We start from the raw sequence: 14,794 nt of genomic DNA, 5'->3' as shown, positions 1-14,794 counted from the left end.
GAATATAAATCAAAGTACATCTAAGTTTATACTGATGTGCTCACAAGTATCGGAAGAATATAAATCACAGTATTATTGAAGTTCATACTGACATGCTCACAAGTATGGGAAGAATATATCTAAAGTAGACTTAAGTTCATACTGACATGCTCACAAAGTATCGGAAGAATATAAATCAAAGTACATTTAAGTTTATACTGATGCTCACAAGCATTGGAAGAATAATAATCAAAGTATTATCGAAGTTCATACTGACATGCTCACGAGTATCACTTTTCGAAGCACTTCTCTGAAGTCTCCTCTTTGGGTGGGAAACCTCAGCTCCCATTTCTTGTAATAAAACCCTATAACAATTCGTGACAGCGGATGAAAACATTGCTCCAACAACATTGAGCGTTCTTAAACAAGCACACTGATCACTACAACACACACTTCTGCCTCTCCTGAGTAAACCAACTTTTCCTCTGTTTACTCACATACAGACGGTGGGGGAGATGCGGGAGTTTGATGCAGTAGTCCCATCTGATCTTGAGAGCAATACTCTGCATCTCAAGCCATTGTCAGCATAACAAAGGAGTCGTGTATTAACAGCTCAGATTACAGGGAGACAGAATTGATTGAGGACAAGCCCCCATACAATACAATCATTGATCGGGAGAGGTAATTCCCTTATCGTAAACACTAGCGTAGAAACGACCGGATGGGGTGAACTGGCTGGATTTTAAAAGACAGTAATTGATGCTAATTTCTCTTAAAGGTTCGATGGAAGTAATTGGCAAACAGCTGGATTGAAACTAGTGACCTCAGTAATACAAGTCCTGTAATCTCAGTCAACTCTCAGTTATCCCTGCAGCACATAATTTGGGGGGGGGGGGAGAGATCCCAGTATTGGCCCCTTTCTCAGCTAAAGGAAGAGGGCAGAGATGGGTGTGAGAGATGACCCTCACAAGCCACCATAACCTATGCATACTAGTTTCTTACACATCATTGATTCTTGGTTACTGGTTAGAACATTCATAACTATGTTATAACATAGATACTATGTCACAGCACCTGACACTAGTAATATACTAACTTAGCACCCTACCTAAACCTACATTGGAGCCCTGTTGCTACTAGCATATTGCAACTGGCTACTTTGACATTTACACTTCATGCATTCCTTCACTGCTTTCCAAAGTTCATTATTATGTTGGTAACAGCATATAAAGCAAGTTTGATAGTGAATAAAGCCTAGAGTGTATATAATGAACCAGAAACCAGTTAAGCCTCCTGTTTTCCTTACTTTCTCTCATAGGGTGAAAAAATAGCAGCTTTGGTTTAAATTAGATATTCCCGACAAATCAAGACATCAACTTGCTTAATCTGATATTTTCCTTCCCTGCTTGGAGACCTAAATTTTTTTTCCCGCTATCTCTTATACATCCAATACATAACCAACCCCATGTTGTGATCCATCTTTCATCTTCTATGACTATTGAGTACTCCAGTGTAAAGATTAAACTTTTGAGTCACTGTCACCAAGATTTCAAAACGTTCAACAATTAAAGACTGTCTAAAATCACACAAGAAACAATATTTAATTTCTGTTATAATACCTATAAACACCCTTTCTATACTTAAGCGTCGTAAAAAAAAATGATTATTATAAATATTATTATTATAATTATTATTATGATTATTATGATTATGATTATTATTATGCATGCATGACCTTACTTTATGTCATAAGGGCAGCAAACTAACAGCTTTGGTTATTTGATATTCCTCACTAACCAATACAACAAGTTTCATAAGCTGCTATAGTTTCCTTCTGGCTCAGAGAACTAAATACTTTTCTCTGCTATTCGATCATCCCTACATATCAAGACAGCAACTTTCATAATCTGATCTTTTCCTTCCCTGCTTGGATTTTCTTTTGCTATTTCCTATACATTGCAATGTAAACAACCCAATGTTGTTATCCATCTTTCATCTTCCATGACTATTTTTCACTTCAGTCTATCAAGGATTAGTTTTTGAGTCACTGTCACCAAGATTTCAAAACGTACAACAATTAAAGACTGTTTGGAATCAAACTACAAACAATATTTTATTTCTGTCATAATACCTATTTACACCCTTTCCTAAGCACTAGATGACACAACAACCTCAGGCAAACAGTCTTCAGAAACATACCTCCAACTCTAATATAAACCTTTTTTTTCCTTCCCTGATACATACATTCTGCAGTTACCTTCCTTCTTACTCAGGAGCTTGTAATATTACATACAGTACTTTAGGACATCTCTGTCATCCAACATCTTCTCTAATAAATCATTATGACATAAAAACATTTACATATAGCCCAGACTAATGTCTTCATTTTCCAGCTCACTGTATTAAACACACGTATATGTTATCCCTCCTTCCTTCTGACAGACCTTGTTAATTCTTAACAAGCTTACTTAATTCAATAACTTCATAAAGCCTCAGATAGTTCTTCACCTTTGAATAGTAGGTAAATTCCAGTCACCTCTCAATGACTCCACTTATTGACTGGATGTGGTCAATAAACTATACAAATAAAATAACAGAATACATGTCAATTGTCCTTGTTGTTCATCTAACTTGTAATGCTTTTGTCACCTAAATACCTACTTCCAATAACCAATGGGATGTAGAGATGAAAGAGAAATATATATATATATATATATATATATATATATATATATATATATATAAATATATATATGGTCTATATATATATGGTCTATATATATATATATGGTCTATATATATGGTCTGTATATGGTCTGTATATATGGTCTATATATACCATATATAGACCATATATAGACCATATATAGACCATATATAGACCATATATAAACCAAATATATATAGACCATAGCAGTTGATTCTCCAGCAAGGTTAACTAATGAGGAATGATTACATTGGACAACCTCCAGGATTCTTTTGATTGTTGAAGAAGTCACATTATCTCAGGTCAGTCCTTTAAAAGAAAATCAACGTTCAAACTGGTCTGATCTTTCAACACAGTAACAATTAAATATTAACATTTACCTATTCACAATTGGAACACATCTTACACTGGGTTATGAAGAAAACTACCATCTCTTTTCTTTGATTCATTTGGTGTTTGGCTGGAGTTTGAGGATACTTAGGCAGAGGGGAAATATTGATGGAGAAGGACTAAATATTAAAAAAATATATACCAAAACAAACAGAACTTCACATAATTCTTGTTTTCAGCATTAATTCAAAAAATTAAACTTGAAAGCGTTTCTGTTACCCTGATGTGATGAACAGGATACGCCTAATGTTTAATTATTAATACAATCACAATAAGAACTTCCACTTCCTATCTAGAATTTGATATTCACAGCATTTATCTCAAAAACCGGAATTTACAGGTATGACAAAGGGTTGCTACTAATGAAGCAATCCTGATGACCTCAATTATTATTTGTATAGTTTAAAACATCCCTCATGCTGAAGGTATCGCAGCCACGTGTGCAGCCCTGTCTAAGAAGGTCCACCCTTGTCCACCCATCTCTGACATCAAAGCTCTCATGCAACAGGTTCTCACCAAAAACAACTTCACGTTCATGGACAAGCATTACCTTCAAAGACACGGGACTGCCATGGGAACCAGGATGGCTCCTTCCTTTGCATGTCTGTTTATGTCTAGCCTTGAAGAACGCACGCTCAGTACGGCTCCCTGCCGTCCCCTAATCTGGTGGCGCTACATTGATGACATCTTCTTCATTTGGACCAGTGATGAGGATAGCCTGCTCACCTTCATCAATCACATCAATTCTTTCCACAGCACCATCAAATTCACCTCTGATTACTCTCACCAACAGGTTAACTTTCTCGATGTGACTGTTCGCAAGGAACACGGTTCTCTCTCTACAGACTTATACACCAAGCCCACAGACACACACCAGTATCTCCATTCTTCAAGCTGCCATCCCCGTCACTGCAAGTCTGGAATTGCCTACAGTCAAGCACTTCGTCTTCGTCGCATTTGCTCTAACAATTCCTCTTTCATTCGCCATACAGATGCTTTGGAAAAACACCTTATTGCCAGGGGCCATAGTGCCAGAAGGGTGCGTGAAGCCATTCAGAGAGTCCGCTCCCTTTCCAGATCATCTACTTTGGCAGTGAAGGACAAAAAGGGACGAGATTGCGACAACAAGCTGCCCCTGGTTGTTACTTTCCACCCAAATCTTCCTCCCCTTCAGAAAATCACCTCTAACAACCACAACATTCTACTCACTTCAGATAGACTCCAACGAGCCGTCCCTGAAAAACCCATCATCGCCTACAGACGACCACGCAACCTACGAGACCTTCTTGTACGCGCTGCTGTTCCACCTCTAACTTCTAACCCCACACCCATTCAGCATGGTACCTTCAAATGTGATCGTACTTCGAGATGCATTGTCTGCAGCCACCACATTGTTGAATCCAATTCCATCACCAGCCACAGCATGCAACTCACACACAAGACTAAGGGTCACATCACTTGCACTACCACCAATGTCATCTATCTGATCTCTTGTAGAGTTTGCGGCTTCCAGTATGTTGGCGAAACCAAAACCACCCTCAAGAAGCGATTCTATGGTCACAGATCCACAGTCAACACCATGAAGACTGAGACCCCAGTTGGAGAACATTTTAACCTTCCCAACCATACCATTAACGACATGTCCCTACAGGGGACTGAATCCTTAGGTAGCCGTCCTGACCTAGCACGAATCAGCAGAGAGAGGCTCTGGATGCAACGCCTTCGTACCATTAAACCTCATGGGCTGAACATTCAGGAAGGACATGACTAACTTTCCTCTGTTCCCTACTCCTTCTCCCCTTTCTCCCTCCCCCCCCCCCCCCCCTTTCACTCTTCTTCTCACAGCTCTCTTCCCCTCCATTTTTCTTCACACCTTTCTGTCTTTGTCCCTCTCCAGTTCATTCCCTACCCTGTGCCTTTAATCCTCTCTTTGTCCCTCCACAGTTTATCTCCTTCCTCTCCTCTTCTCCTGTTGCTTTCTACTTATAATCCCCTTTCATCCATCTCATTGTGTTCACCGTGCTCATTAACCTGTCTGTATTCTGTGCGTGTTTTTGTCCCCTCTGTTACTGTAACTTGTCATTTAGCCTCTGAAGAAGATCCTGCTAGGATCGAAATGTCAGGCCAACTTACTTTTACACAGTTTAAAATATCGTCGGTCATTCTGGGTGATAAAAATTAAAATAATCCTTTAAGCTTTTCCATAGATTAATTTGTTTGCTTCATATCAAAATAAACAAAATTGCCAATGTTAGGGTAATTATTATTATTAAATATTTAGAAATAAGCTATAAAATGCTGATTGACCATTTCACACAGGATTCTACTTTTGAGGAAATGTCAGTTTCTGACGCAAGTATGTTCTAACCTACAGTATCCTTATGACTAAAAATATCATAAAACAAACAAATGTGATCGTTTGCATAATGTTCACGTTATTTGTATGATTATGAGGATATACTGGGAACTTATCATAAAACCAACGAAACTTTCAATTGATCAAGCATACCCAGAGGAGCCACACATTTTAAAATGAAACAAACGCTTTACAAACTTTACATCAGGTATGTACTGGGAGGACACATAGTGAGCCCAAGCAATTGATTTAACCATGGAGGTCTGTTTTTACCTCCATGGTTTAACTGATCTGGTAAATACAGACGAGGACACATAGTAACCCCAAGCAATTGGTTCAACTGATCCGGTATATATATACAGGAGGACACATAGTAAGACCAAGCAATTAGTTTTACTGATCCGGTATATATTTACAGGACACATAGTAAGCCCAAGCAATTGGTTTAACTGATCTGGTTATACAGACAAGGACACATAGTAAGCCCAAGCAATTAGTTTCACTGATCCGGTATATATTTACAGGACACATAGTAAGCCCAAGCAATTGGTTTAACTGATCTGGTTATACAGACAAGGACACATAGGAAGCCCAAGCAATTAGTTTTACTGATCCGGTATATATTTACAGGACACATAGTAAGCCCAAGCAATTGGTTTAACTGATCCGGTATATATCTATACAGGAGGACACATAGTAAGCCCAAGCAATTGGTTTAACTGATCCGGTATATAAATACTGGAGGACACATAGTAAGCCCAAGCAACTGGTTTAACTGATCCGGTATATATATATACAGGAGGACACATAGTAAGCCCAAGCAATTGGTTTATCTGATCTGGTTTATACAGACGAGGACACATAGTAAGCCCAAGCAATTGGTTTAACTGATCCGGTATATATATATACAGGAGGACACATAGTAAGCCCAAGCAACTGGTTTAACTGATCTGGTATATATATAGTAAGACCAAAACCAAGTTTCCACGGATCTAGCATGTACACAGGAAAATTCATGGAAACAGGAGTTATACTCAAAAATTCTGATCCTATCAAGCAAGTACAGAGAAGAACATATAGTACCACCAGCAAACATTCTGACTTCTCAATCTTACAAAAACGATGACAAATATTCAGGGAAAATTTAAAAAAAAAACTGTTTGGAAAGGATTTGAATAAAAAGAAAAAAGTCAAAAATACATCATCCGACTGGTCAAGTACATACACAAGAAAGATGAATAATATTAACCATTGTGAATCCATTGAACATGTACAGAGAAGAACACATGCAACACAACAATAAAAATAATATTATTCCCCTTACTTCCAATGAATCCAGTTTCTCTTCTGCGGCTAAAGTCTCGTCAGCAAGCAATGCATTCATATCTTCTTCCAGATGATTCAGTTGCTCCGTGCAGTCTGTACGAGCAGCGGTGTATTCCTCCACACACTGGTGGTGTACACGCTTACCCTGCGTCATATCCTCTAGCTTCCTCCTCAGAGCAGCCAGATCCTCATCGAGCTTGTTCAAGTTAGGATCTTCGGATAAACCGAGCTGTTGCTCTTCCTGGTGAAGTTTCCTGAGAAGGAGCTCTTTCTCTGTATACTCTGGGGGTATTGGCTGAAAAGTTGAACAAAACAATGTGAAAATTTTTTCACTTTTATTTCCATCTTTATATTAATATTCCTCAGATTATACTGTCATCCGTCCCTAGCTTTGGTTTGTTGACATCGTTGGTTTCACTCAAAGAATATTTAACATTCTGCTCTACTCTGCATATTTTATGGCTGGAGTTTGCCAGGGTGTCATGGTAGCATACAGAGAGGGGAAAGAAAAACTGATTTACACAAAAAAAACATTAATTCTAACGTTAAGTCCACTAAAAGAAAACTTCACTGAATAAAGTATTCATTATACTTTGTCGGTCACAACATTTACTCATACTCATGTACATGTACTAGACCTACGAGACCGGTTATATAACCCAAATGAAGATTACAGATTCGAGAAAGTCTTCAAGTTGGAAGCTCTAGAGCAGTGGTCACTCGATTAATACATCCATCAGTGTAAATATTGCTTTCTTTCTTTCATAACAAGTTTATTTCTAACCATATAATTAAAAGATGAAGAGTTCTGTCCTTGATTTTGAGAGGTTTTACACTACCATGCATTGCTTACCTGTAGAGCATCACATTGCTCACTACTATCATTGATATTTAGAGCAGCTGGTTTCTCCTCTTCGTCTTGAAGCCTCTGTTTCTGTTTCTCCATCCATTCTGAGAGATTCAAAATTTCTCTTTCGATATTCGCCCACTTTTCCGCATGCTGTCCAAGAATATCCTTACGAGCCTTTGCCTGGAAATATTCAAAGTTAACATTATAGTTCAAAGTGTAAACTGTGTTCTACTTTCAATAATTTGTTGGTGTCATTGTTTCCAATGACTCTAATTGGACTCCAGACAATGTTGACTCTCATTGGAAGTCAGTTTCAAAAATCAAAGAAGACAAGAAAAACTTTTACCAGATTAATCCATATTAATTAAAAACAATACTGTAAGCATGTATCCTGATTACTGATACCTTCACAGTTAGATAAACATTAATGACAATAGGAGGAAGTAATATCAACCTTCTGTATACAGTTGTGGGTTTTCTTAAGCAATCTATTGATCTCATCAACATCTTTTACACAATTAATCCATATTAATTACAAACAATACTGCAATAAACATTAATTACAATAGGAGGAAGTAATATTAACCTTCTGTATACAGTCGTGGGTTTTCTTAAGCAATCTATTGATCTCATCAACATCCTGACTAAGTGATCCATCATTCTCATCAATATCTTCAGTTGTTTTGATTAGAATTTCTCTTTGAGCATCTGCTTTTTGCTGTAAAGCCTGTGTAGACAAAAATGTATCAAATTAATGATGAGACTTCCATTCAACAGATAATAAAAGAGAGCAATAATAGAGCAATATAGGGCAACAAGGAATATTTCTCCTGTATATTCACCACAATAATGCACATGGTGTAGCCGATATCCCACCTTTAACCCCAAACCCCCCACCCCTACTCTCACTTCAACACCCCACCCTAACCCTCCTACCTACCATTTCCACCCACCCGTTGAATGGAGCAATGAAAACATGCATTAAAAATGGTATGAATATTTTCACATACTACCCTAAATCTTCTGAATAGACAAAATCCATATTGTCAAGGGTTCATGGTCACAGCAAATCAAATGTGAAGGCACGATAATTGATATGTAGACCCATAGTCAAGCAACCTGAGAGAAATAACCATCATCTCTAACATACCAAAATGTGAACTGATGGCAATGTGAACTGATGGAAGCACGTAGAATAGATACATTGTGTGTTAATTTTGTCAACAACAAATCACTTGTATGTAAGGGAAACAATTGATATAGTAATGCATAGTAAAGCCTTTGCCAGTATATCAAACCACTGCTTAATGCAAGACTGCAACAAAGTTTATAAGCATGATACCTTTTTCTATGGATAAACACCCCCATAAAGTTTTAAAGACTTGCCATATGATAATTCCAATCATAAATTCCTCCACGAGTCATATATGATAACAACCCTTCCCACCCCTCCTGGCCTCCAAGAAACTTGAGCTTCAATATAAACTGGAGTTACCTGGACATGTGAGGCCTGTTGTTGTGCATCTTTTTCACTGGTTGTGCTGACTTTCCCCTCTGGTAGTAATGGCACAGTCTCCTAGCAAAATTATGGATCCAATAAAAGCAGTTTGGAACAATTGGGGGAATTCCACATAGATAAAACTGTATGATACAGCCACAATAGAGTCTGCTATGAACATTATGCACTGATTCACAAAATGGTAGTAACATTGTTTAATATTTACATAGTCAGTCTAGCCTATAAATACTATTTGTGTGGTGGTAGGATGGAGTGAGGAGGGGAGGAGAGGGGAGGGGAGGGGAGGGGAAGGGAGGGGAGGAGGTGGAACATTACTCACTGAAGCATACAAAGTATTATAACAATGATTTGTCATAATACAAGTATTTTTTAACTGAAGGTAATGGAAATATGTGGGCATTCTTATGAACTAAATAGTCCCACAGACAACATGTGAATAATTTTCTCCTTCTTTAAATTATTACAATACTTTTCAACTTATTACCGAAACTTTTTGCAACATTTAGCCTACACCTATGACTGGTGTGCACACGTCACATATGGAACCAACACTAATAATTTGTATCATTTTAGTCTTATCCAATTTTCCTTTCCAAGGTAAGTCTGCCAGTAACAATCTTCATAGAACCATGTCTGTAAACTTAAAATCATGAATGACAATTGCATAAGCACTAAATGACGTCCCATACAGGACGAAAGTCTAAAAATGATCAAACACAAGTGAAAAATTACATCTTTAACTATAAACTATGTTTTACAGTCCAGGCTGAATGTGATTTGTCAATATAAAAATCATGCAAGATGCAATTGTCTTGTACAGTCCATCCCAATGTCAGTAGCAAAACCAGGGTCATCATGCTTAATAAAGTTTACCAGACAAACCAAAATGAGAGTTGAAAATCTATAAAATATATGAGAGAAGCAGGCTTTGAGCGGATTAAGCGATATCTACTATCAATTTTGATAGACTATAACCAAGAAATGTGACCAAAACATTTCTTGTTGTTTCTTTAATTGGATCTGTTTTGTTTGTTTCACAATATACTCTTGTCCTCGGGATACATACATGGGACAGATTACACACCTGTATGTGTGTGGGGATCTGGGGGGAGGGGATCTGGGGGAGGAGGGAGAAGAGCCAAATCCTTAGTTGGTGTCAGGTTGTCTAACTTCCTTCAGTCCTTGGAAAATGCTGTTGAAACTGAAAGTGTATAAAAGTCTTGAAACAGTCTGTCTTAGCATGAATTCTTCCTTTATTTTTTCCATTATTTCCTTACCTGGCTAGGCATTGGGGTCCCATCTGTTTGTGAGGCACTCTCTTCAAATGCTAGCTGCTTCTTTACAACTGGTTCTAGTAACTCACTGATGTCTTGTAAAGCTTCATCGGCAGATTTCAATTTATCTTCCAATGCCCTCTGCTTGGAAATGTTTTCTGTCACACTAAGTAGGACGTCCTACAGATGAAAATGAAAGCCACTTAGCAACCTAGTTAATATAGTTAGTTTATTAAACTGTCAAAATAATATGTTAGAACATATATATGATATGATCTGATTACAAAAGTCTCTACAGATCTGACGGCCAATTGTAGAGAAAAGTGAAACCAAACAATCAACCAGATTACTATACCTACCACCGAACTTTCTGTAAAACTTTTATTTTATTTCTACTATTTCATTTCCACAATTTTATTTCCTGTAATAAACAGTTTGAAGACAGTGGTTTACAAGTTACAAGATAGGAAACACTTAACAAATTGCAAAAGACAGATGGTTCCAACTTCTGTGAAAATATTCAACAAGTTAAACCTGTCAAAATTGTGAAATACTGTAAAGTTTGGTTAAATTCTCTCCCCTTGCAGTATCCATCCATCTCATATCTGAACCTTAACCCAATAAAATTCCCTCCCATATCACATATCTGACCCTTAACCCTAGAACCACCATTAAGGGAGCATGGAATCAAATAGGATATTCCATCTCTGCAAAGCTATGTCGTTTATACACAATTTAGGTCTACCTCTTGGAGAATTTAGTTAATTAAAAACAATTAAACAATAGAGGGAGTCCTAGCCAAGTAAACAATACATTCTATCGTTGAGAACACAGCAATACCAAGAACTGCTCACAATTAAAGATTACAATTTATCAAAACTGAGACAAGGTTCCTACTTTTTTCTTCAGTACTTTCATTGTTTGAATGAAATCTGGTCTAGTTTCATCTAGTAATAGTCTGCATTGTGCATATAATCGCGTGGTATCAAAAAATTTAAAAAAATTAATGCCAAAAAAAAAAAAGGGAACTTTCAAGGGATGCCAGTTTGTGCCAGAAAGTTGTCAGTTAATTGACATTGTAAGATGACACAAGAAAAAAAGAAAAAAAATGGAAAAAATGTGATATGTGATATGTTTACATCCAGCATTTAAGTTTTGATCACATTTCAAATACAGTACAGAAGCTATCACAACAAACCTTTAGCTGAACTGTCAGGTTGTCATATCTCCGTTGTAGGTTGTTTGCATCAGTCACGGCAGAAACATTCCCTTCATCTACGACTAACAATTGTTGAGATAAGGTACACACAGCTTCTGGTTTCGAACGGAACCCATCGACTTCATCGATAAATGACTGCCAAAAATGATCAAACGAACATGTGGTAAGAAAGTTGGTAACCTTTTGAACCCCTTTCACAGTGTATTGCTGTACCCCTCCTTCATGTACTTATCTTGATACCATTAGAAACGTTACTCATCATTTTCCTAATTGTGAATTTCATACATAAAATGCTCAACAGTCACAGAAGAATCTGGTATACATTTACAATGTGTATTCTAAATTAGTAATTAGTCAAATTATAATTTTACTAATGCTACTTTGCTGAACTATCACTCAGAGGGAATGGATTGATATGGTGGGGGGGGGGTCAGGAAGTTGGAGGTGTAGCAAATGATGGTAGTGGGATGTGAGAAACCCACCTACAAACTAAGTGGTTATACCAGAGAGACTACCACTCCAACAACTGAACATTTTTAGTACTATGAAAACCACCCCCTTCTAGTCCTCGGCTCGTTTCCAAAACATAAATTGCTCAAACTTGTGCCAAAATCGAGATAAACTTAAACAGTGCAGTACTATTTCAGAGTGGATTCAATTCAAATGGGTAGACTTGAAATACGCTTCATTTCCCTTAGACCATTAATTAGACCTCCACCCTCCACCCACACCCCTACATCTCCATCCGGTTGTGCTATCAACTATTTCACCTCTGCAAATACTTGAGATAAATTTTATTCTTTGGGGCATGTATGAATAACTCTCGCCTATAATGGTTGATATTCGAGTCGGTTTCAGACCATATGAATGCATGTACAGACCGCTTCCATCCGGTCACATTTACCAACCATTAAACTACTCGCGATATTAGTGTCGGTTTCGAAACATTTCATTCAAGTTAGCTCTGGGGGGGGAAGGGCAATATAATGAAACGACCTTTGATGACCACGTGTATGTTAAATGCTCCTTTCATGTCCAATCATTTCTTTTATTAGATACACTATCACGTCACGGATCTACAAATCTCTTTTACGTAGCAAATCAAAAGTCTGACGTCATATCCTGTTCGAAAATAGAAGCAGATAGACCTTCGATTTATTGATCTTTGTCCAACACTTCCGGAAATCTAACTACGTAGGTGTTTCGCTTTCTGCGAAATATACTAAAAGTGAAAGGGCTTGTTAAAACCTTATGTGAATGGTTTCAATAGAGACTTGAAAGCTATCCTCTGGCATTATCGTTGAAACTGTAGGCTGGTGACGACAGCCAATGAAACAAATTACGTGCAGTATGGATGCCTATACATGTATGAACAAGTGAGAGGGTTAATAGAGAAACATAATTATGTTATAAAAAGATATTTTAGTAGTAATTTACAGTAATTCTGAACAACTTGGGGAGGGGTTGTGGAATAGGAACAGAATTATTATGACTGAGGTAGTGAAAATTGTTCAAGTCAAGAAATCTATTGATATTTCATGAGTATACAGCCACAGATACCCACAGTATTCAAAATGCTACCCTTGATCCTTTCCATAGATCTCTCGTTAAATTCTATAGGCCAACATGAAGAAAGAATATTGTAAAAGTGATTGAAGAACAAACTATTATGATAATTTGGTTTTTTAAATTGATGCTTTTAATAGTTTCTATACTATCCATAAAGGATATTGCTGAGGCTTTAAACTAAGAGTGTTAGCCGGATATGCAATGATGCAAACAAACTACATATATTTCGGCTGTAAAGATGCTCTTGTCCTTTCAGGATATGCTTCTTTGCAATTTCCGAAATATCACTTTCATTGACCACCACAAACAGGGAAGGAAATGTGATGTCAATGATTGAAAGTCGTAATTTACTACATGTATATATGTGTCAATTGAATCCTCTTCCAGCGGACAAGTCTGCAACATACCTCTTTCTGCTCAAACGGACGTGTTTATTTCAAATTAATTAACCTTTAACATCACCACAATTTGATCAATCTGCAGTATTTTGCTACCCAGTTTTGTGAGCAATGAATCTACAATTTAGTCAAAGGGTGTGAAGACTCGCGCACAAAGGAACGTCTCATGCCGGTTATCTGACCTAGTTTCGAATGAGGTGTAACAGAAATGTTAGACACCACCATCGATCCCAGAAAATACACACACAGCTTGCTACCGTCGATAGTTAGACATTAGTGTACAGTCAATACATACAACTACGAAGGAATCTAACCAAGTTTCGAATGAGGTGTAACAGAAGTGTTAGACACCACCATCGATCCCAGAAGATACACACACAGCTTGCTACCGTCGTCGGTAATTAGGCACTAGTGTACAGTCAATACATACAGCTACGATCAATGCCCACAACACAGTGTACAGAGCAGTGATGGACATCTCAGGTCTAGATAAAAGATAACAAGGTATCACGTTTCATTACTGTTTGCATTTTGTAGCGACAAGCAGAAAACTTCACTTGCGAGCAACGGAAAGTTAACTTTTTCAGAGCGCAGCACATGGTTTGGGGCATGTCTTCAATGCCCTTTAAACAGAGTGTGGATAAATTACCACTGTGTCCAGAGTTCATTTTGTGGAGTACAAAAAACAGCGGCAACTTCACAGTGCAAGAGGGTTCCAGAGGGATCGAATATCACTTATCAGAGTCCAGTTCATCTCTGCTACTTCCTTTCATCTCATTGCCCTTTTGTTTCTGTCTAATTTCACTTGCCTCATTGTCTAATGATCCAATCAATCCAATTTAAAGGTGTACAGTCTGGTTTTGTTTCAGCTGTTCGCCTTTGAAGATCAAGATCACGCAATCCCTACCCCAGACCCTACCCCTTCCCCTGCCCCATTTTCTCAAATACATAAACTACACTTCTTCACCACCAAGTACCCTGTGAAAATATTGACAAGCTAAGATACCTTTGACAACGAGTTGGTAAATATGACAAAAGTTTACGAGTTATGTATAATACCTTTAAAAAAAATGCACACAAACTGTGACAAGTCAAACATACAGTTTACTACTGGCCTGATGGCTGTTACTTGGAATGTTGGAGAGCAATACAACGCATCAACAATATTAAAATACATCACTATCATGGTCTTCTTATTTGTTTTTTG

General features: G+C 37.6%; 1 protein-coding gene across 9 annotated transcripts in view; it reads right to left on the bottom strand.

Moving 5' to 3' along the window:
- The window catches only part of LOC139971612 (uncharacterized), a 254,208-nt gene that overhangs the window by 145,510 nt on the left and 93,904 nt on the right, over window positions 1–14,794 (bottom strand). For all 9 annotated transcript variants that reach the window (XM_071978246.1, XM_071978247.1, XM_071978238.1 and 6 more), the window contains 6 exons: window positions 11,600–11,755; window positions 10,405–10,581; window positions 9,104–9,184; window positions 8,195–8,335; window positions 7,612–7,788; window positions 6,757–7,053 (listed from right to left, as the gene is read on the bottom strand). In XM_071978246.1, the coding sequence (XP_071834347.1) occupies window positions 6,757–7,053; window positions 7,612–7,788; window positions 8,195–8,335; window positions 9,104–9,184; window positions 10,405–10,581; window positions 11,600–11,755 (1,029 nt within the window). The remainder of the gene's footprint in view (window positions 1–6,756; window positions 7,054–7,611; window positions 7,789–8,194; window positions 8,336–9,103; window positions 9,185–10,404; window positions 10,582–11,599; window positions 11,756–14,794) is intronic.

Source organism: Apostichopus japonicus, chromosome 8, assembly GCF_037975245.1.
Source record: "Apostichopus japonicus isolate 1M-3 chromosome 8, ASM3797524v1, whole genome shotgun sequence".
NCBI classification, from domain to species: Eukaryota; Metazoa; Echinodermata; class Holothuroidea; order Aspidochirotida; family Stichopodidae; genus Apostichopus; species Apostichopus japonicus.
The sequence above is the reverse complement of the archived record's forward strand: the minus strand, read 5'-3'. Positions and strand labels throughout refer to the sequence as shown.